General features: G+C 44.0%; 1 protein-coding gene across 2 annotated transcripts; it reads right to left on the bottom strand.

Annotated features, from left to right (window-relative positions):
* Nucleotides 1-575: 575 nt before the first annotated feature.
* On the bottom strand, nt 576-12,773 carry ubxn10 (UBX domain protein 10). 2 transcript variants are annotated; one of them, XM_033048576.1, is made up of 2 exons: nt 12,731-12,773; nt 576-5,533 (listed from the first exon to the last, which is right to left on the bottom strand). In XM_033048576.1, the coding sequence occupies exon 2, from the start codon at nt 5,516-5,518 to the stop codon at nt 4,706-4,708; it is 813 nt and encodes a 270-aa protein (XP_032904467.1). In that variant the 5' UTR covers nt 5,519-5,533; nt 12,731-12,773; the 3' UTR covers nt 576-4,705. The 2 variants fall into 2 exon arrangements, with proteins under 2 accessions (XP_032904467.1, XP_032904466.1); XM_033048575.1 differs by lacking the exon at nt 12,731-12,773 and adding an exon at nt 6,229-6,405.
* Between the last annotated feature and the right edge of the window lie 9,775 nt (nt 12,774-22,548).

Here is a 22,548-nt window from a genome sequence, read left to right as displayed (position 1 = left end):
GACGAATCATTTTGAACGCATGATGGAGATACTCTGACATGTTCGACCCATAATGTCTCCTGTTCCTTTTCTCCAGAGATGCTGTCTGACCCGTTGAGTTGTTCCAGCACTGTGTATATCTTCAGTATAAAACAGCATCTGCAGGTCCTTCCAACACAGTATACTGAGAGTCTTTGGCTGCGTCTGACCCACATAATATTCCCTGTGCATTAGGGAAAGGTGGGTATCTTTAAAATATTTTGATAATTTAAACAAGCACTTGGAAATAATGAATATTATTTCTAAATGGCCTTATGATTTTTTTTTTAAATATCTTTTTCTAATCAATTCAAGTTATGTGTTCTAGGTTTGATAGATTTGAAATCCTTTACAGTTTGAAGCTCTAACGAATATAGCCACAGCCTACCTCACCAACACGCCAGGATGTAGGTGGTCTGTGAGATCGGCCCTCCACAGGCAGACAGGTATGAGGGGAGACCACAGTCAGCAACCTCCAATACTGGGCTTGTTCCAGTGTAATCCTGACAACTATTACTATGCGTGGCAGTAAAATCAATAAACAATGAGGTACGACAGAATATCAAAATGTGTGCTTTTATTTTAACAAAGGTATGAGTTAAACCACAAATGTAATAACATTAGGAGAAAAACATCTGACTAGTTGGGTGACTGCATTCCCAGTTGAAACGTAATCTTAATACATTGTGGGCCACAGGGCCAGTTCCTATGCTGTAATATTCTACATTCTAATGACATTTGCTAAATCAGATGATAATGAATCCTGATTATTAAATAATATATACAAATAAATCAGTTTCAGAGAGACTGTGTACAATCCACATAGCACAGTGGGTCAGAGTTGACACTGGGTCACTGTATTGCTGTGCTATCTCTGTGCTTAGTACTTGATAGACCAGTATGCTTCTGAGCTAACAAGGGAGGTGCCATTGCTTGTTCTAGGAAATGAGTCAAGCCAAGTGGAACAATAGTTTGTGGTTACCGCCAATAATGACTAGATTTTTTAATTCCAGATTAATAACAATTTTAATTCCACAGCTGTCAGGATAGGATCCAAGTCTCTGGATTACTAGTCCGGTAATTTGATCGTTGCACAACCACTGTAACACGATTCTGAAAGAGGAATAACAATAAGAGGTGGGGGTTTTTTGTGTGGCTTGTCGAAAACTACAGGGCACATTGAGAAAGTGATTAAAGCATATGATATCCCGCTTTAGGGAGACACAGCATCCAAGAGCCCGATGTCATGATGAATCTTTCTCAAACACTGCTTCTAGATGCCAGACTCTAGGGACGGTGTGAGGCTTTGTAGGGGGTGTAGATGTGCTTCACCAGAAGTCCAGGGATGAGGAATCTGAGTTAAGTGAGCAGAGGAGATGCAAGGGTTGTTCTCCTTGCAAAAGAGGTTGTGAGGAGATCTAATTGGTATTTCCTTTGACATAATCAATGGGCTGAATGGTCTTCCTCTAAACGGGTCTCAGAATGATCCTATTCCTCCAGCTATTCTCTTTCAAAGGTCCATCAACTCTGGTTCTTCTACCATCCATCTCCACCAGCACAGACATCACAGGCTGAAGTGCTTATCCAGTGATGTGCTGTTCTACAGCCTACATTTGGCAGAATTGATGTAGTCAAGAAACCTACCAACCAGTACACTTTTGGGATGTGGGAGGAATGTAGAGCACCTGGGGAAGTCCTGTAATTTTCAGATAGACAAACACTGAAGGTTTAGATCACATCCTGGTCAGTGGAACTGTGATGTAAGAGAGCCATTGAGAAAACTAATGGGGGGGGGGGGGACAAATAAATCACGAGGGAAAGGACAGTGGGCAGAGATAAGCTGTTCCCATTGGTAAAGAAATCATGAACTACTATAATGTAGCGATTGTCAAAAGAAACAAAAGTGGTATTAGGAAAGGTTTTCTCTGCAGCAAGTGGTAAGACCTAGAACACATTGGGCAGGTCAGAAGAGAACTGTATTGTCCAGATGACTGGTGAAGGATCTGAAAGCCAATCAGTTGCAGGACAATGGAATGTGGAACTAGCTAGTTTGCCCTTAATTAGTGTAGGAAGGAACTGCAGATATTAGTTTACACCAAAGATAGGCATGAAAAGCTGGAGTAACTCAGCGGGCCAAGCAGCATCTCTTTTTGTCCTGGGCCTCCTCTACTGTCAGAGTGAGGCCAAATGCAAATAGAGTTGGCATGGATTTGAAGGGCTGAAATTACCACTTGCCCAGCAGCAGCTATCTTGTGGCCTGTTACCCTGCACTTGGTGACTACATTACTGAAAGCGAACCAGTGAGAGGTGACACTTCTGTTACTTGTAGAATATACAAGACTGACTTCACAAGAGTGAAATCAAACTGAAAATATTGAAAATGTATTGCAGTTCGGTTCTTTGAACTTCTGAAATAAAATGTAAATATTCCATTTGAAAACCAAGTATCTTTGGATGAAGGATTGTAAAACCTGTCATGGGTTTGATCAAAATCTCTAGTAAATCAGCATATCAAAACTATTCGGTAAAATTATTTGCTACATTCTTCCAGCTCTATATTCTTCTGTGCTATATCACAAGTATGTAAATAATTAAAATAATATAAGCAAGTTGGTATGTGTCCAGTCAAGGCAATCAGAAAAGTCAAAATATAAAATATATTAAAATTTCATTAAAATCATTTGAACATGAAAGTCATTTCTACCTGTAGATCAAAAGCATGAACTGATCGGTTGTTCACCTAGTGATTGACAAGTCAAAAGGGAAAACTTAAAACTCTGAATCGCTGCCCTCGGCTACATTAAATTAAGCTCTTTCCATTTATCCCTTGCTACTTTTATGGGGGAGCTGGGAGATAGAAAAAGCCCATCCTATACAAAACATGAAGTGCTGGAACAACTCAGTGGGTCAAGCAGCATCTGTGGAGGGATAGGCAATATTTTGGCACTGGACCTTTTTTCAGAATGAGACTGAAGAGCCTCGACCCGAAACATCGCCTGATTCCATTTCCCTCCACAGATGCTGCCTGACCTGCTGAGTTACTCTAGCACTTGGTATCTAGCTAAAGATTCCAGTTTCTTATGCCTCTAGTCTATCCTTTAGTTTAAATTACCCTTTCTGTCACAGCAGTATATTTTGTGCTTGTATATTTTCTCATGCACACAGTTTCAGTCAGCACCAATGATGTGATCAGCTTACGGTGTGGTTGTAGCAAACATCAATGTCCCAAGCAATACCATTTAAACTTTCATTATTTAGAGTCGAGTCTTGAGGGCAAAAGGAAATATTTCGAAAAATTGTACACGGAATTTCCAGTGCAACTTTCTACTGCTAATACAGCTTACTGTATTGCCCTAAAGTAGTTGAAATATCTAATAGGTGCATCGGCTAAAGAGGTTGGATTGAAATGGTGGTGCATAAACAAATGCATTCAGCATGGGGCCGCCACACACGCTTCAGTCAAACCTATTGGGGGGGGGGAGCAATGTGCAGCACATTGACAATGCTGGAATTGTAACACAGTCAGACTGCAATTGTGCACAAGATGTTTTCAAAAACACCATCACTACCATGAGATCTCGCTGCAAGGCAGGAACTCCTAAAGAGGTGGCACTCTTTGGAGAAAGCCACTTCATTCAGCAGTTCTGCTTGGTGAAAGAAATGAGAGTGCAGGTGAGTAATGGGGAGTGGCACCGTGTATCCTTCACTGACCAATGGCACCCCAGCAATAAAGAACTTAAAGGCTTGCTTTATGCTAGGAAAACTCTGAAGAACTGGGATGAATCACGGCTTTGCTTTGATCCGGGTTGGGATGGCCCCAATAACTATTACAAGCTGCACATCTAAATATATATGACTGTAAGTGAAGACACTGCATCTGAAAATGCTGCAGATTGTTGATCAAGGCAGCAGACTATATGTGTAGGACAGAACTGCAAATGCTGGTTTAACTCGAAGGTAGACACAAAATGTTGGAGTCTGTCCATTGTCCATTGATGTGTCCACTGAAATGATCAATCTGAAGAAGGGTCTCGACCCGAAACGTCACCCATTCCTTCTCTCCAGAGATGCTGCCTGTCCCGCTGAGTTACTCCAGCATTTTGTGTCTACTAGCAGACTATATGTGCTACCTTCTGTTCATTACTCCCAACTAAGTCATTTTGTCGTGGTCACAGATTTTGCCAATGACCTCTGACGTGCATCTTGAAGATTCAGCACAATTAAGTCAGGATGAAACAGTCATGTTACATGGTATTCCCTCAGAGAAATAACTCTCATCACTTGGAAAGACCACAGCAAGAGTAGACATGCAATTCATCATACTTGATATGCACTAAGGTTCCCCGTTATTTTAATAGTCATTTGGGATTATATATTATCCACAAACTCTTGTAATTTAGTTTTCTTCACTGTCTCAGCAGTTGCATAATTACTAGGCAATTCCCCACTCAAGAAGCTACAGAAAATGTAGATTATAACCCCAATTCTCAACCTTTACACTATTGATCAGTTTTCGTCAGAATTCAAGAACATGCCATTCAAATTTTACAGCCTGCTATTGGATTTACGCTCAGAAATCTTAATTACTTAAGATGGGATTTTGAAATATTTGTGGTGGTCGATAGGTTTGTCATCATCTTGCATTTCACAATAGAAAAACAGGATACACAAGTCACCAGCACGACCACTAATCACTGTCACCTTGTAAGATGCAAATAACTGATTTATTTTGAATTCCACATTCCTCCAGTGTCTTGGTCAGGTCACAGAAGCTCCTCCGAGGCACATCCATTGTTTCGACCACAGAGTTCTTGTAGTTGCCATTACTCTTCCGTTCAGCTACAGACAGGATTGTTTGTAGTGTGTCTGAGGGTCTGAAGCAACTCTCGAACCTCTGGCCTGAAGGGTACTTCACAGCAAGCTGCAATCTTGGTTCGGTGTCTGAAGGCTCATCCGGCGGAACGGCTGCTGGACTCTGGCACGAGCGTGCTTTGGAAGCTGCAGTGTTCGATTTAAAATGACTTGGGTTCTTTTCCTTGTGTAATTTTAATTTTTCTTCGAGGTCAACATGCAAATTCGGCCGACTGTTTTTGTGGTCCGGAGTCTCTGTTCCAGCCTTACTGGATTCCCTCTTCCCAATGGATGGCAAAACTCTGTACCTATTTAACGATGAAGACGGCCGAGAAGGAATTTGATGGAGGAGCTCCGGAAATTCCTCTTTGGACATTCGCATGGTCCTGGAGGGAGGATATAGCTCCGGGGGCGAAGGCGATGGGCAGCTGTCCCGATCGCCAAAAGTAGTTGAGACTGGATTGGGAATCGAACAAGCCTCTGCACCGTGAGCATAAGCAGAGCTAGACCGAGACCGGCCTTTGGCTGATTTAGGCCTGGGAACATTCATGATGTTGGCTTCGTGATCTGCGATGGAGTGTACAGGCAGATCAAAGGAAATGCTTTTGGACCCAGAGGGTGGTCTACTGGTAGGTTCTGCAGCAGCCATTTCACTCTTTCATACCTAAAGAAAATTGGAAAACCTAATTAATCATAATCCTTCAGTATAACACAGCAAATTAAATTGAAGTAATAGCCTGGAGGCAAAAGAGTGCAGGAAGGAACTTAACTGCAGATGCCGGTTTACACCGAAGATAGACACAAAATGCTGGAGTAACTCAGAAAAGGGTGGTGTTTTAAATGGAATAATTTAAAAAGGAGTATAAGGAGAGAGAGATTGTGCAAATTTGTGCACAATTATTGAAGGTGGTAGGACACGTTAATAAACAACATGGGATCCTGGACTTCTAACAAACCCAACAGCATAAGCAGGAGAGTTAAGGTACACCCACACACAAAACGTAGAACATAGCACAGGAACATGCTCTTTGACCCACAATATTCACAGCAGATAAATACAAGTTAAACTTATCTGCCTGCATATGATCCATATCCCTGCATTCCCATGTGCCAATCCAAATCCTCTTAAACACCACTATGGTGTCTGCCCACACCAGTACCACCCCTGACAGCAAGTTCCAGGCACCCACCACCACACTCTGTGTATAATACTTGAAAAGTCCCAGGAGTACTGTGAGGCAGCAGCTGTTCTGGAGCCAACTATTACAACGGAGTTAAGATGACATTCTCAGAATGCAGCAGGGACACCCTACCTACCCCACACTCCTACCCCATCCACCCTTTCACCTCAACAATCACCTGCCTCCACCAACACACGTTCTCGTCTGGCTGAATTTAAAACAGAAGATGGGCTTAGCAGGTTTGGTAACATCTGCGGAAAGAAAGAGAAGATCCTTTGATAGAATTTTGGGAAAGAGAAAAAACAAGACGGTCCATTCCCACAACAGATGCTGCCTGATCTGCCGAGTTCCTCCAGCACTTTGTACCAGAGAGAAAACACGTCGGTTTTATCTTCCAAATAGGGTGAGGGCAGGATGGATAGGTCAAATCTACAAGGCAATGCCATGGGAATAAATTGTAAACCATGTAACCCAGTTAATGCCTGACTCCCAGTAGGTTACATTGGTGTGTTGGCTCAGTGATTCTCTCTCCATTAGCAGAACCTGGCCCAGTTGGGCATGTCCTACACCTCTGCATTTCACAACTATTACATTCCTTTGTTTGTGTTCTCACTTTGTAATTTGTATATTCCATTGTTCAGACTCTCTCTCTAACTGCCCCATTAATTCATTGCCCACATGGTCTTGTTTATCATAGGAAAACTGCGCAGCAGGAGGAAGAAGCCATTTCATGACTCTTTAGCTCCCCCCCCCAAAAAAATACACATTACCGTGGAAAATAATCAAGTGGAACCCTTGAATCCCAATGTTATACCAAGGATACAGTCTAAGCTCAGCCTGCCGCATGTTTTAAGAATGTAATCAACTGCAACAGTACTGTTCCACGGTGAAATGTGGCAAGAGCAGGCATGTGCCGTTAAACAATGATGGGCTTCATCACCTCTGCTGTGAAATGAAAGCTTTGAATAAAAGCATTCCACAACCACTTGCGTGGGAAGATAAATTGGCTCCGTTTTAATGAAAGATTGCACTGAAAATGTGTTTTTGTAGGTGCTTTTGAATTGCCATTTGTTAAATAATTTTTGATATGATGGTGTAAAGCATTAGGGAAAATTAACTCCAACAAAACAAAACCTTGGCCCCGCACCAAGCCTGTGAGCAGAACTGCAGATACGACTAACACAGGGACAGATCTGATAAGGCAGCATGTACGTGCAAGTCCCAGAAGCAATAACTTAACACTAAAGAGCAAAAAGCACTTGACATTGTGGAAAACACAGCCGAAGAATATGTGTTAAATGTTACTGCTGATCAGTGGAGGACCAGGTAAGTCTAAAGTTTCAGTCGAAAACCAAATGAAATGACAAAATTAATAATTCTTTACCATTCATAACACTTATTGATGGGGAATAGATGATGTAAAGTCTAAACAAAATGTGGGAAGGTAAATGACTAAGGATTTATTATTTAGTTTAGTTTAGATATACATCGCGAAAACTGGCCCTTCGGCCCACCGAGTCCGCACCGACCAGTGATCCCCACAGATTAACACTATCCAACATACACTAGGGACAATTTACATTTATACCTACAAACCTGTACGTCTCTGAAAATGAATGGCAAGGAAGCCTGACTATTAAAACAGACACTGGTGGGATTATTGAATTAGTCACTGAACGTAACAATACGGCACGAGCAGTGAGCTGTATGACCTCTTCCTATGCTATAACTACTAATGTTTTTAAAAAAATAAACCCATACTTCATTGCCCAAATCCACTAATGGAACAAATACTTTTCTTAACTGCACTGCATATTACAGTTGCTCACTGGCATTTTGCGATCTGCAGTCTTAGCCAAAGACCAATCAACGATTCTTGCGTTTTCCTCTTCCAGCCCTTGTGCAAGAGTGAACTATTCCAAAACAGGAACAGGAATCAACACAATTCTTATTTTGAATCCCTTGATTTCCAGTGACAGAATGCCCAAGAATTGCATTTCCAGATGTGTGTAAAACTCATGAAATAGTTTTCAAATTATGACTTTCTCTTGATAAATAACATTATTTCTGGGGCTTTGGAAGTTGCAGAGTGAACTCAGAGGTACATAAAACCATGAGGAGTGGTGATAAGATGGATGGTTACCGTATTTCCCAAGTAGAGGGAGTCTAAAACCGCAGGGTTTAAGGAAAGATTAAAAAGGAACCTGAGGTGCAACTTTTAAACATCAGAAATAGGTGCAGAAGGAGGCCATTCGGCCCTTCGAGCCAGCACCGCCATGTATTGTGATCATGGCTGATCATCCACAATCAGTAACCCGTGCCTGCCTTCTCCCCATATCCCTTGATTCCTATTTAAAAGATGAGCTCTATCTAATTCTCTTTTAAATTCATCCAGTGAATTAGCCTCCATTGCCTTCTGTGACAGATAATTCCTCAAATTCACAACTCTGGGTGAAATATTTCTTTTTCTCATCTCAGTTTTAAATGGCCTCCCCTTTATTCGCAGACTGTGGTCCCTGGTTCTGGACTCCCCCAACATTGGGAACATTTTTCTTGCATCTAGCTTGTCCAGTCTTTTTATAATTTTATGTTTCTATAAGATCCCCTCTCAGCTTTCTAAATTCCAGTGAATACAAGCCCAGACTTTCCAATCTTTCTTCACATGACAGTCCCGCCATCCCGGGGATTAACCTCGTGAACCTACGCTGCACTGCCTCAATAGCAAGGATGTCATTCCTCAAATTAGGAGACTAAAATTGCACACAATACTCCAGATGTGGTCTCACCAGGGCTCTGTACAACTGCTGAAGGACCTCTTTACTCCTGTACTCAAATCCTCTTGTTATGAAGGCCAACATGCCATTAGCTTTCTTCACTGCCTGCTGTACCTGCATGTTTACTTTCCATGACTAGTGTACAAGGACACCCAGGTCTCGTTGCACTTACCTTTTTCCTAATCTGACACCATTGAGATAATAATCTGCCTCCTTGTTCTTGCCGCCAAAGTGAATAACCTCACATTTATCTACATTAAATTGCATCTGCCATGCATCTGCCCACTACTCGACCTGTCCAAGTCACCCTGCAACCTCCTAACATCCTCTTCACACTGCCACCCAGCTTTGTGTCATCTGCAATTTTGCTAGTGTTACTTTTAATCCCATCATCTAAATCATTAATATATATTGTAAATAGTTGCGGCCCCAGCACCGAGCCTTGCGGCACTCCACTCGCCACTGCCTCCCATTCTGACAGGGACCCGTTTATTCCTACTCTTTGTTTCCTGTCTGCCAAACAATTCTCTATCCATGTCAATACCCTACCCCCAATACCAAGTGCTTTAATTTTTCCCACTAATCTCCTGTGGGACCTTATCAAAGGCTTTCTGAAAGTCCAGATACACTACATCCACTGGCTCTCCTTCATCCATTTTACTTGTCACATCCTCAAAAAATTCCAGAAGATTAGTCAAGCAGGATTTCCCCTTCATAAATCCTTGTTGACTTGAACCAATCCTTTAACTGTTATCCAAATGCGCCATTATTATTTATTTAATAATTGACTCCAGCATCTTCCCCACCACCGATGTCAGGCTAACTGATCTATAATTCCCTGTTTTCTCTCTCGCTCCTTTCTTTAAAAGTGGGATAACTTTTGCTACCCTCCAATCCAATGGAACCGATCTTTAATCTATCGATCATTGAAAAATTATCACCAATGCGTCCACGATATCTAGAGCCATCCCGTTGAGTACCATGGGATGCAGAACATCAGACCCTGGGGATTTATCAGCCTTCAGTCTACCCAATACTTTCTTGCCTAATGCAAATTTATTTCAGTTCTTTTGTCTCCCTAGATCCTCTGTCCTCTAGTACATCTGGGAGATTATTTGTGTCTTCCTTAGTGAAGACAGTACCAAAGTACCTGTTCAACTCCCTTGCACAAACATTCACTCATGACAAATCCATGAAGCAACTTACTACAAACATGAGCCATTTATTTACTTCAACCCATTTGTTCAAAATGTATAACAGAATAACCTGAATCCTGAAAACAATTACTAAACAGTCCTGTGATAGTGTACCAGTGATTAAAGGCATCATGCTTAATGCTACAATGTGTTAGAGCATGTATCATGAATATTACATTTACATTAATGTGTACATTTTACAATCTTTAATAAAAATCGCCATTTGCTTATACCACCATTGAAGAAGACGGCACGGTGGCGCAGCGGTAGAGTTGCTGCTTTACAGCGCCAGAGATCCGTGTTCAATCCTGACTACAGGTGCTGCCTGTAAGGAGTTTGTACGTTCTCCCTGTGACTGTGTGGGGTTTTTTCAGGGATCTCCGTTTCCTCCCACATTCCAAAGAGGTGCAGGTTTGTAGGTTGATTGGCTATAATTGTAAATTATCCTTAGTGTGTGTAGGATGGTATTATAATGTGTAGGGATCGCTGGTCAGCTTGGACTCGGTGGGCTGTAGGACCTGTTTCTACGCTGCATCGCTAAACTAAACCACCAAAGGCTCAGCACCCTTACGGAGAGAAGACAAATCATCTTGTTCCTGCCTTAGATGGATGAAAAAAAAATCCCATCGCTGCCTGAAGGGGATGACTCCTATTCTTAAATAATGACCCCTTATTCTAGATTCCACCACAAAAGCAAACATTTTTTTGGAACCCAGTTTAACAGAACTTCTCAGGGTCTTCTAAATTGAGCAGATGCAATACAAATCTGCCCGCCCTTTCCTCTTAAGACAACTTGCCTAGTGCAGATATGAGTGCTTCCAAAACATCAATGGCCTTTCCAAACTAAGTGACAAAAGCTATACACTGTACTGCCTATGTGGTTTCACCAAGGTCCTATATAACTGAAGCATGACATACCTACTTTTGTGCAGTTATCCTAGAAGTGAACAATAGCATTGTTGGAAATTCTGCTTGTTAACTGTAAACTAGCCTTTGGCAAATGAGGCACGAGGATATTCAAATACCTCTGCAATCTATAGACACAAAATGCTGGAGTAACTCAGTGGGACAGGCGCATCTCTGGATAGAAGGAATGAGTGATGTTTCGGGTCGAGACCCTTCTTCAGACTCTGAAAGAGATGCTGCCGGTCCCAGCATTTTGTGTCCATCTTCAGTGTAAACCAGCATTTGCAGTTCCTTCCTCCACCTCTATAATCTTTCTCTATTTGGATACACATCTTTATTTTCCACACAATACGACTTTACACTTCAGTTCTCAAGACTCTGCCAACTCATTTGCTTTTTGTATGACCTCAACACAACTTGCTTCCCTACCTACCATTGTGTCCTTAGCAAAATCAACAACCGCAATTTGGTGCTTTCACCCAAGTCATTTATAAACTGAATCACCATCAACTATGTCTGTCATGCAACACCCAATGCCAACTAGAAATATTCACGTGCATTACTTATGTTAGCCAGCCAATCTTTGATCCATGCCACTTGCTTAGGTAGGACAGGAAAAGTATTTATATCTTTCAAGAACCTGTAACGACAACGCTGACTAAGATGCCCCAGGTTTGGCAAGCATAACAACCAGACTAGGTTTGCTGCAAGTGTCAAGGAGATCAACGCAAAGTGGAAGCCAACTTTACTAAACTCCCTCAGTTACTCCCTGAGTGTTCAGACCCAGTCTGAAGAAAGGACTCGACACAAAACGTCACCCACCCATGTTCTCCAGACATGCTGCTGGGCATGCCGAGTTATTCCACAGACTGTGTCCTTTTTTTTTTTTTTACACTCGGTTCACTCTCCTGGAGAGAGCCACCATTGTGGATGAATTTAACTGTACAGGTCACACAGTCCTAATGCATCCCTGCCCCCCTCAACACACCCCACATCTCCTCCCCATTCAAACCACCTGCACCCCATCCCCATAACATCTCTCTAAAGTCCCTCCTACCACGCACTCCTCTTCCCCCACCCCAAGCCACCACACACTCTTCCCTTCAACAAACCCGCAATCCTCCACCATGACATCTTTGCCTGCCAACCCACCAACACAAGACATTAGGACAGATTTATACCCTCCCCCATCGGCCCACCCCCTCAACCATCAACCCCTGCTGACGCCCTTTGCCCTCACCACCATGTCAACACCACCTCATCCTCCTCACAGCTCGCCCTCCTTATCAGCCGCACCTACTTCACTTCGCCACACCCCCATCCCTATTCCCCACTGCATCCCTATCCACCCCCACCTCACCCTTAATCCCCTTACACCCCACCACACCCTTATACCACTCCCACCCCCACCACACCCTTATACCACTCCCACCCCCACCACACCCCTATACCACTCCCACCCCCACCACACCCCCCCCCCCTCCCGTCCCCAGACGCTCCTTCACCCCATTCACCACACCCACACGCCAACCATTACCATGTCCTGCCCCCAGCCCACTCTCCCCCACCCCTCTTCATTTCCGTACACCCACCACTACCCCCCCCCCCCTACGCCCCTTCAGCCTGAACGCTCCCCCACCCCTTCACCACATCCGAATCCCTACCCCTCACTCCCCTTCCCCTCTCACCCCTCCTCCCCCTTCTCGCCCATAGCCCCTGTCACCCCTTCTCCCCCTCACCCTCTCCGCCACCCCCTCTCCCCCACTCTTACCCCCCCCCCCCACTCCCCGGTCCCGGGCCTCACCGTCGCCGACACCACACTCGTGCCGCAGCGGCGTCGTTCCCAGGGCGACGAGTGACGCCAAACTCGTCACGTGGGACGCCGCCCTCGGCGCATGCGCGAGTCACCGGCCAGGCGAGCGGAGGCTGGTCCAGTGACGTCACGGCAGGCGGTGGGGGAGGGGGGAGTCTGCGCCTTTCAATGGGACATGGGGCACTGAGATGAATGGACAAGTGGATGGCAAGGGGGACAGTGATGGGGCGAGGGGGCGTGTGGCATGGTGAGGGGTAGGGTGAGGGGGCGAGGGGAATGGCGAAGGAACAAGGGGACAGTGATGGAGCAAGGGGCAGGGCAACAGTGCAAGGGGTATTAATCTGTAACGATATCCATAAGAGAACAATGTTTAAATTGCATCAATGGTAGAGAAGTTGTTGGTAGAGGCAAAGGTAACACAGTGGCGCAGCTGGTGGAGCCGTTGATCCTGACCTCGGGTGCTGTCTATGTGGTGTTTGCATGTTCTCCCTGTGATCACATAGATTTCCCTCCATATCCCAAAGACGTGCGCGTTTGTAGGCTAATTGGCTTCTGTAAATTGCTCCTGGTATGTAGGGAGTGGATGCGAAAGGAGGATTATATACTGTAGAACTGATGTGAATGGGGAATCGATGGACAGCATGGATTTGGTGGGCTGAAAGGCCTGTCTTCATGCTGCATCTTTCAATTAATCTAATTTTATGCTCGTTTTGAAAGGAAGGGACTGATTAGAAATGCCAGCATAGTTTTGTGTAGGGGTGATCATGGTTCGAAAATGTGATTGTTTTTTAGAGATCAGTAATAAAATTGAAGAAGATTGAGTGGTGGAGGAGTTTTACGCGGCTTTTGACAAGATCTTGCATGGTAGACTGTCCAGAAAGTTAAGACATGGTGTCTGAGGCATTTTGGCTAACTGAATCCATAATTGGCTTAATGACAGGAGGCTTGCGATGTATGTGGGTGGTTTGCTTACTAAGTTTGCAGTCGACATAGAAAATAACGAAGTCGTAGATAGGGAAGTTTTTTTAAAAATATTTATTTATTAGAAGTAGACATATTATAAAATGTAGTTACATATTATAGTAAAAAAAAACTTTTCATATACATCAGTCATACATTATTAAAATTTTCCATTATCAATTACTTCTGCTTCTAGTATTTTTATATTTTATAGAAAGCGAGAAAAAGAGAGAGTAGAAAGTTACAAATAAAAAAGAAAGCAAAAAAAAAAAAAAAAAAACACAACAGAAAAACAAGGGAGGTGGAATGGGTTACCTGTAATACGTCAATGGAGATGGGTTCGTAGGTTATAAAGTATAGCTTTTCATCTGTTCCTGAGTTCAAGTTTCAGCTGGGTCCTCGTGCTGTGCCAATCTATCCCTTCAGATAGTTAATGAATGGAGCCCAAACTTTATGGAAAAGATCTTGTTTGTCCATTAAGACAAGTCTAATTCTTTCTAAGTATAGGGTCTCCGACATTTCCGTAATCCACATTTTAATTGTGGGGGTTGTAGGGCCTTTCCAAAATTTTAATATTAATTTTTTTCCGGTTATTATACTGTAATTGAGGAAGTTTGTCAAATGGAATTTAATCCAGACATGTGTGAGATTTTTGGGAAGTCAAATTCAGGGAGGGGTCAACGCCAGGAACATTAAGCAGAGAGACTATTGGTGTATCTGCTATTTCTCTGCCTATTTCTGCAACTGATCTATATCCCACTGTGTGTTCAGAAAGCCTTCCTCACTGTCTGCAACTCCTTCAGTTTAGGTGTATATTTAAAAGATTTAAAAGACACTTGGACGGATACATGGATAGGAAAGATTTAGAGGGGTATGGACCAAACACATACAAATGGGACTAGTGTCGATGGGACAGCTTGGATGGCATGTTCAAGATGGGCCGAAGAGCCTGTTCCCATCCTTTGTGACCGACTGATACGTCCATAGCTCTGAAAGCAGTGACCAAGTGGAAAGGGTGGTGTAGCATGCTTGCAATCATAGGCTCATGTATTGAGTACACAACTTGGAAATTAATGTTGCAGTTGTACACATTGGTTTGATTGTACTTAGAATATGCGTACAGTTCTGTTTGTCAGCTTTTGCAGCACTTTCTTTACCAGCTTTCACCCCTCCAGTCAGTCTCAAGAAGGGTACTGACCTGAAACATTGTTTGTCCTCTCAAAATTGAGAGAGTCAAGAGTGTATCATTGTCTAGTTTAGTTTAGTTTAGAGATCAGAGTGGAAACAGGCCCTTCGGCCCACTAAGTCCGCACTGACCAGTGATCCCCACACATTAACACTATTCTACATAGGGACAATTTACAATGTTACTGAAGCCAATTAACCAACAAACCTGTACGTCTTTGGAATGTGGGAGGAAACCGGAGCGCTGGGAGAAAACCCACACAGATCACGGGGAGAATGGACAAATTCCATACAGACATCACCCGTAGTCAGGGTTGGTCCCGGGTCACTGGCGCTGTAAAGGCAGCAACAACACCGCTCTACCACTGCGCCACCGTGCCGCACAGTCATATGTACCGACAACAGAACAATGAAATTCTTACCTGGAGTAGCATAGCACACCTGTACACAGAATACACATTGATAATACTCAATAAACAAAAAAATCAATAAATGAATAACCACAATAAAAATCCAAAGATCCAAGAAAGTTCATGGAAGTTCATAGTTGAGGTTAACGTTGTCTAGTGTTCACAGGACTGATGGTTGCTGGGTAGAAGTTCTGCTTGTACCTGGTGGTCAAGGTTTTCAGGCTCCTTTACCTTATTTCTGATGGTAGGTGAAATGAGAGTGTGGCCAGGGTCATAAGGTCATATGTGATAGGAGCAGAAATAGGCCATTTAGCCTATCGTCTACTACCCCATTCAATCATGGCTGCTCTTTCTAACCCCATTCTCCTGTCTTCTCCATATAAACCCTGGCACTCGTACTAATCAATAATCTATCCATCTCTGCCTTAAAAATATCCTCTGACTTGGCCTCTACAGCCTTCTGTGACCATGAATTTTATTACACAGATTCACCACTCTCTGACTAAATAAATTCATCCTCATCTCCTTCCTAAAGGAACGTCCTTTAATTCCGAGGCTATGACTTCTAGTCCGAGACTCTTCCACTAGTGGAAACATCCTCTCCACATCCACTTTATCCAAACTTTTCACTATTTGGTAAGTTTCAATGAGGTCCCCCCTCATCCATCTAAACTCCAGCGAGTACAGGCCCAGCCGTCAAATGCTCATCATATGTTAACCCACTCATTCCTATGATCATTCTTGTAAACCTCCACTGGATCCTCTCCAGAGCCAGCACATCCTTCCTCAAATATGGTGCCCAAAACTGCTCACAATATTCCAAATGTGGCCTGAGCCTCAGTATTACTTACGTGTGTTTGTATTCTAGCATTCTTGCCTTCCTCACTACCGATTCAACTTGAAAATTTACTTCCTGGGAATCCTGCACCAGCACTCTCACGTCCCTTTGCACCTCCGATTTCTGGATTCTCTCCCCATTTAGAAAATAGTCTACGCCTTTATTCCTACAACCGAAATGCATGACTCCACACTTTACTACACTGTATTCCATCTGCCACTTCTCTGCCCACTCTCCCAACCTTTACATGTCATTCTGCAGAGTCTCTGATTACTCTACACTACCAGCCCCTCCACCTTTTTTCATATCGCCTGCAAACTTGGCCACAAAACCCTCAATCGCCTTATCCAAATCATTAATATACTGTGGAAGAAATTGATTTAGAGGGAAATTAAAGGAAAATGAAAAGCAGAGACTTTGCAGGTTTGCTTCAAGAGACTTTATTGCATGACATCATGGAGAGATGGCGGCAGTTAACTGCTTACCTGTTCTCTGACTTCACAGCAGAATTAGCCGACAATTATACTGTGCAATAAACAACTTTTATTTTTTGTCAGATACAACTATACGAAAATATACTATCTACTACATGGGTACCAATTATTTAATCAGTCATAACATACTTTTTGTTTATGTCAATCTTATTCAATCTTGACATTATTCTATCTCACCTTTGAGGCGGACTGCACCACCATCCCCTCTCCGAGCCAATCATAAGCCCCCCATTTACTGCAACGTATCTATGCTACTAACGGTAGAGGGAGCGGGTGGTCTACTGTAACTCCCTACTGAGAGAAACAAGCTTCCTTATCTCCATCTACTATTTCATGTTTACATTTACCATCCACCCTTCAACGTATTCCGAGACAAGAGGTAATACGTCTAATCTTATTTTGCCCATTCCCACAAACCTGGTCAACGAGAGATGCCAATTGTCACATCCAAACATCCTTTCGTTACCTTGTTTAATTCCAAACAAAATTAAGTAAGAAAGGATATTAATATTTTCTTCCACATATACAATGTGAAGAGGAGCGGCCCCAACACCGAACTCTGTGGAACTCCACTGGTCACTGGCAGCTAACTATAAAAAGCTCACTTTATTGCCTCTCTACCATCCAGCCAACCTGCTATCCATGCTAGTATCTGCCCTTTGATACCATGGGCTCTCATCTTCCTTAGCAGCCTCACATGTGCAGCTTATCAAAGGCTTTCTGAAAATCTAGGTAAACAACATCCACTGACTCTCATTTGTCTGTCCTGCTACTTACTTCTACAAAGAACTCCAGCAGATTCGTACGGCAAGATCTTCCCTTCACAAAGCCTTGCTGATTTTGTCCTATATTCAAAGTACTGCACGGTGGCCCAGAGGTAGAGGTGCTGCCTTACAGCCAATGCAGCACCGGAGACCCGGGTTTGATCCCGACTACGGGTGCTGCCTGTATGGAGTTTGTACGTTCTCCCCATGACCTGCGTGGGTTGTTCTGAGATCTTCGGTTTCCTTCCACACTCCAAAGACGTAGAAGTATGTAGGTCAATTGGCTCGGTAAATATAGAAATTGTCCCTGGTGGGTATAGGATAGTGGATATACCCATCCCTAGTGGGTATAGGATAGTGTTAATGTGTGGGGATCACTGGTTGGCGCGACCCGGTGGGCCGAAAGGGCTTGTTTCCATGCTGTATCTCTAAACTAAACTAAACTAAAAAAAAACGAAACTAAACCCGATCCTTTATGCCAGACTCTAAAATCTTACCAACCACTGAAGTCAGACTAACCGGCCTATAGTTTCCACTATTCTGCTTTGCTCCCTTCTTGTGCAGCGGGGTAATATTGGCAATTTTCCAATGGTCTTGAACCACTCAATAGACAATAGACAATAGGTGCAGGAGTAGGCCATTTGGCCCTTCGAGCCAGCACCGCCATTCAATGTGATCATGGCTGATCATTCCCATTCAGTACCCCGTTCCTGCCTTCTCCCCATATATTTTTAAGAGCCCTATCTAGCTCTCTCTTGAAAGCATTCAGAGAACCTGCCTCCACCACCCTCTGAGGCAGAGAATTCCACAGGCTCACCACTCCCTGTGAGAAAAAGTGTTTCCTCGTCTCCATTCTAAATGGCTTACTCCTTATTCTTAAACTGTGACCCCTGGTTCTGGACTCCCCCAACATCGGGAACATGTTTCCTGCCTCTAGCGTGTCCAAGCCAAGGCCAGTGATTCTTGAAATATCACTATTATTGCCTCCACAATCTCTAAAGCCACCTCTTTCAGAACCCAAGGGTGTAGTCCATCCGGTCCAGGTGAGTTATCCACCTTTAGCCCTTTCAGCCTCTCAAGCACTTTCTCCTTAGTATGTAATAGCTGGTAAAGGGTGGTGTGGGTCTTCGTTGATAAGGGCAGCTTTTTTAAAGAAGCATCTCCTGGGAAATTTCCTCAATGGTGGGGAGACTATACCTTCCACAGATGCCACCAGACCTGCTGAGCTCCTCCAGCATTTTGTGTTTGGCTGCCCATGCTGAACATTTCCCCCATTTTCTATCTCCGTTTCAGATATTCAGTATCTGCAGTCCTTTTTAAATTTTCACCAGCTGCTGTTAGTTGGGGTTGCAGCTCCATCTGCTGGAGCTATCAAGTCTCTGTATAATTGTACAGAATATTTTCCAATCGAAAGGGGCGGTTTCAGAGAAATTATTTCTTCTAAAGCTGTCACTTTAGATTTCCATAATTAAATGATTTCCACATTCCTCGACTCCATCCGATCCCCTTTGGTCCAATCTATCCCGACCTTTATCCATGATACCTCACATGCCCCTCGTCTCTTTACTGACTTCCACTTTCCGAGCCCCCGCTCCCTACTCTTTACTATGGACGTTCAGTCACTCTACACCATCCCCCACCAGGAAGGCCTTAAAGTCCTCTGTTTCTTCCTCGACCGCAGAACCATCCAATTTCCCTCTATTAGCACTCGACTCCACCTAGCGGAGCTAGTCCTCACCCTTAATAATTTATCTTTTGACTCCTCCCACTTCCTCTAAGTCCAAGGCATAGTTATGGGCACCCATACGGGCCCCAGCTAGGCTGCCTCTATGTTGGGTACATTGTACACTGGCCCTACCGCAAACTCTATCTCCATTACATTGAAGACTGCATCAGTGCTCCCTCCTACACCCATGCAAACTCAAGGACTTCATCAACTTAACCACCAATTTCCATCCTGCACTCAAATTTACTTGGACGAACTCTGACACCTCCATCCCCTTGATCTCACAGTCTCCATCATAGGAAATGGACTATCGACTGACGTTGATTACAAACCTACTGACTCCGACTACACTTCTTCCTGCAAAGACTCTATCCTCTACTCCCAATTCCTCCGTCTATGCCACATCTGTGCCCAAGATGAGGTTTCCATACCAGGACATCCAAGATGTGCTCATTCTTTCGGGAACAGGGTTCACCTCTCCCATGATAGATGAGGCCCTCACTCGTGTCTCCTTAGTACCCCGCAGCTCCGCCCTTACTCCCCCTCGTCGCAACAGAGACAGAGGCCCCCTTAGTTCTTACCTTCCACCCCATTAGCCGTCGCATACAACATATAATCCTCCGAAATATCCGCCACCTCCAACGAGATCTCTACATTAGCCATATTTTCCCATCTCCACCCCTTCCGCATAGACCATTCTCTCCGCAACTCCCTGGTTAACTCATCCCTTCCCACCCAAACCACCCCCTCCCCAGGTACCTTCCCCTGCAACAGCAAAGGTGCAACACCTGTCCCTATACCTCCTCCCTCGACTCTGTCCAGGGATCCCAACAGTCCTTTCAGTTTAGGCAGAGGTTCACTTGCACCTCCTCCAACATCAGCTACTGTTTCCGTTGTTCATGATGTGGACTCTTATACATCGGCGAGACCAAACGTAGACTGGCCGATCATTTCGCTGAACACCTTTGCTCAGTCCACCTAAACCTACCTTATCTCCCGGTTGTTAAACACTTTAATTCTCCTTCCCATTCCCACACAGACATTTCTGTCCAAGGTCTCCTCCACAGTGAGACTAAATGCAAATGAAATTTCTCTTTCAATGAACTCCAGCACTAGGTGGCAGCATTTCCCATAAAGTAATTGTGCAAAATAACCTCTCAAGCTTGCAGATGTGAGCAGAGACCAGGCCAGGAAGTGATGGCACCTTCATTCTAACATTCGACCAAATTGACTAACTCCCTACACTTACAAGAGGTCAAAGGAAAATTTGAAAGCTCAACGAATACTGATGTGACTTTATTTTAGACTTTAGAGAGATACAGCACGGAAACAGGCCCTTTGGTCCACGCCGACCAGCGATCACCCCGTACATTAACACTATCCTACATATTAGGGACAATTTACAATTTTACAGAAGCCAATTAAGCTACTAACTTGTACGTCTTTGCCGTGTGGGAGGAAACTGGAGCTCGCAGAGAAAACCCATGCAGGTCACAGCGAGAACGTCCAAACTCCATACAAACAGCACCTGTAGTCACCATCGAACCTGGGTATCTGGCGCTGAAAGGCAGAAACTCTACCACTGCACCACTGTGCCACCCTAGTCTGGCCGACTTGAAGCTAAAAAAGATACAAAGTGCTGGAGTAACAGAGACCCTTCCGAAGTCTGATGAAGGGTCAAGACCCGAAACGTCACCCATTCCTCTCTCCAGAGATGCAGCCTGTCCCGCTGACTTACTCCAGCATTTTGTGTCTGTCTTTGCTGACTCATCTGTCCCACGCTCAGATTTCCCAAGTCTATCATCACAATGTTATATGACCCAAGCTGGGCACTCAAACCTGGACTGCTCCCCTTTAGACAACACAGTGGTGCAGCTGTGTTACAGAGGCCTTGGTTCAATCCTGACCACAGGTGCTCTTTGTACAAGTTTGTATGTTTCCCCGTGACTGCGTGGGTTTTCTCCGGGTGCTCCAGATTCCTCCTACACTCCTAAGATGTGGCTTCTGGAAATTGGAAATTGTTCCTAGTGTGTAGGATAGTGCTCGTGTACGGGGTGATCTATTCAGTCTACCTCGCCATTGAATCATGGTTGATCTACCTTTCCCTCTCAACCCCATTCTCCTGCCTCCCCCCCCCCCCCCATAACACCCTTATTAATCAAGAATCTGTCAATCTCCACCTTAAAAATATCCATTGAATTGGCCTCCACAGCCATCTGTGGCAATGAATTCCAGTCACCACCCTCTGACTAAAGAAATTTCTCCTCATCTCCTTTTATTCTGGTCCTAGACTCTCCCACGAGTGGAAACATCCACATCCAATTACTTCATGTACATGACATTGATCACAGGGAGAAGGTGATGGGTATGAGTGCAGCCACCAACACTTACCAAGGGGCAGGAGGATGCGCTGAGGGATGCACTGTATCTCAGGGGAAGGTCTGCGGTCCAGTGTCCTGCTGCTACTGCACACTGAGGGCCTGTCGCCTGTGTAACAACCTCTCAAACGTTTTACAAATGCATTGTTAAAAGAGAAAAGATGAATGGCATGGACACATTGTGAGAGGTTTGATGGTACAATGGATGTAGAGAAAGTCATGTGTCGTTTGTGTTTCCTGCATCAGAGGAGATTGGACGTCAGCTATCAAAGGATCACAGGGATCCAATTTACTTTAGCAAACCTAACAGAGGTAAAATCCAATCTCGAACCAACAATTGTCATTAAGATCAGACGCAGAATGGACTAGAAGGGCTGAAGGTTCAAGCCAAGAAAAGATGAAGCTAAGGGTTTAGTAACTTTAGGAAAAAAAATGTCTGCAATTGTCCTATTATACACAATTAGACCTCTTGCAATATTTAAGCACGTTGGGATTTCTTTACTCCCTGAAGGGAAATAATTATAAGCAACTTTGAAACACAGCACTCAAGAAGAACAAAGCAAACTACAGATGGAAAAGGGCAAAGAGGCTAAGGAATTAACAAGCAGGATAATCCGGATGAAATAGACTGACAAATTTCCGAGGGAGTGGATTTAAAGTGACGATGAGCTGAAAAGAATACGAATGATACTGCATGGGACACACTTACTAATGCGAGCAGGGACAAGAAACGAGGAGGTTGTAACAGGAGGAAAAGATAGGAAGATGAACAGGTAAGAATTATACAAATCCTTCACACAATAGAAACAGGCCTTCGGTTCACATTATCCTTGACAGCCGAGTTTATAGAGTTTAGAGATACAGTATGGAAGCAGGCACTTCGACCCACCGAGTCCGCGCCGACCAACGATCCCCGTACACTAACACTATCCTACACACTAGGGCCAATTTACAATTTTCATCGAAGCCAATTAGCCTACAAACTTGTATATCTTTGGAATGTGGGAGGAAACCAGAGCATCCGGAGAATACCCGCGTGGCCACGGGGGAACGT

This window comes from Amblyraja radiata, chromosome 31 (assembly GCF_010909765.2).
Source record: "Amblyraja radiata isolate CabotCenter1 chromosome 31, sAmbRad1.1.pri, whole genome shotgun sequence".
Taxonomy (NCBI): domain Eukaryota; kingdom Metazoa; phylum Chordata; class Chondrichthyes; order Rajiformes; family Rajidae; genus Amblyraja; species Amblyraja radiata.
The sequence above is the reverse complement of the archived record's forward strand: the minus strand, read 5'-3'. Positions and strand labels throughout refer to the sequence as shown.

Excerpts from the sequence above, each read along its gene's own strand:
- ubxn10 (XM_033048576.1), bottom strand. The coding sequence starts at position 5,518 with ATGGCTGCTGCAGAACCTACCAGTAGACCACCCTCTGGGTCCAAAAGC.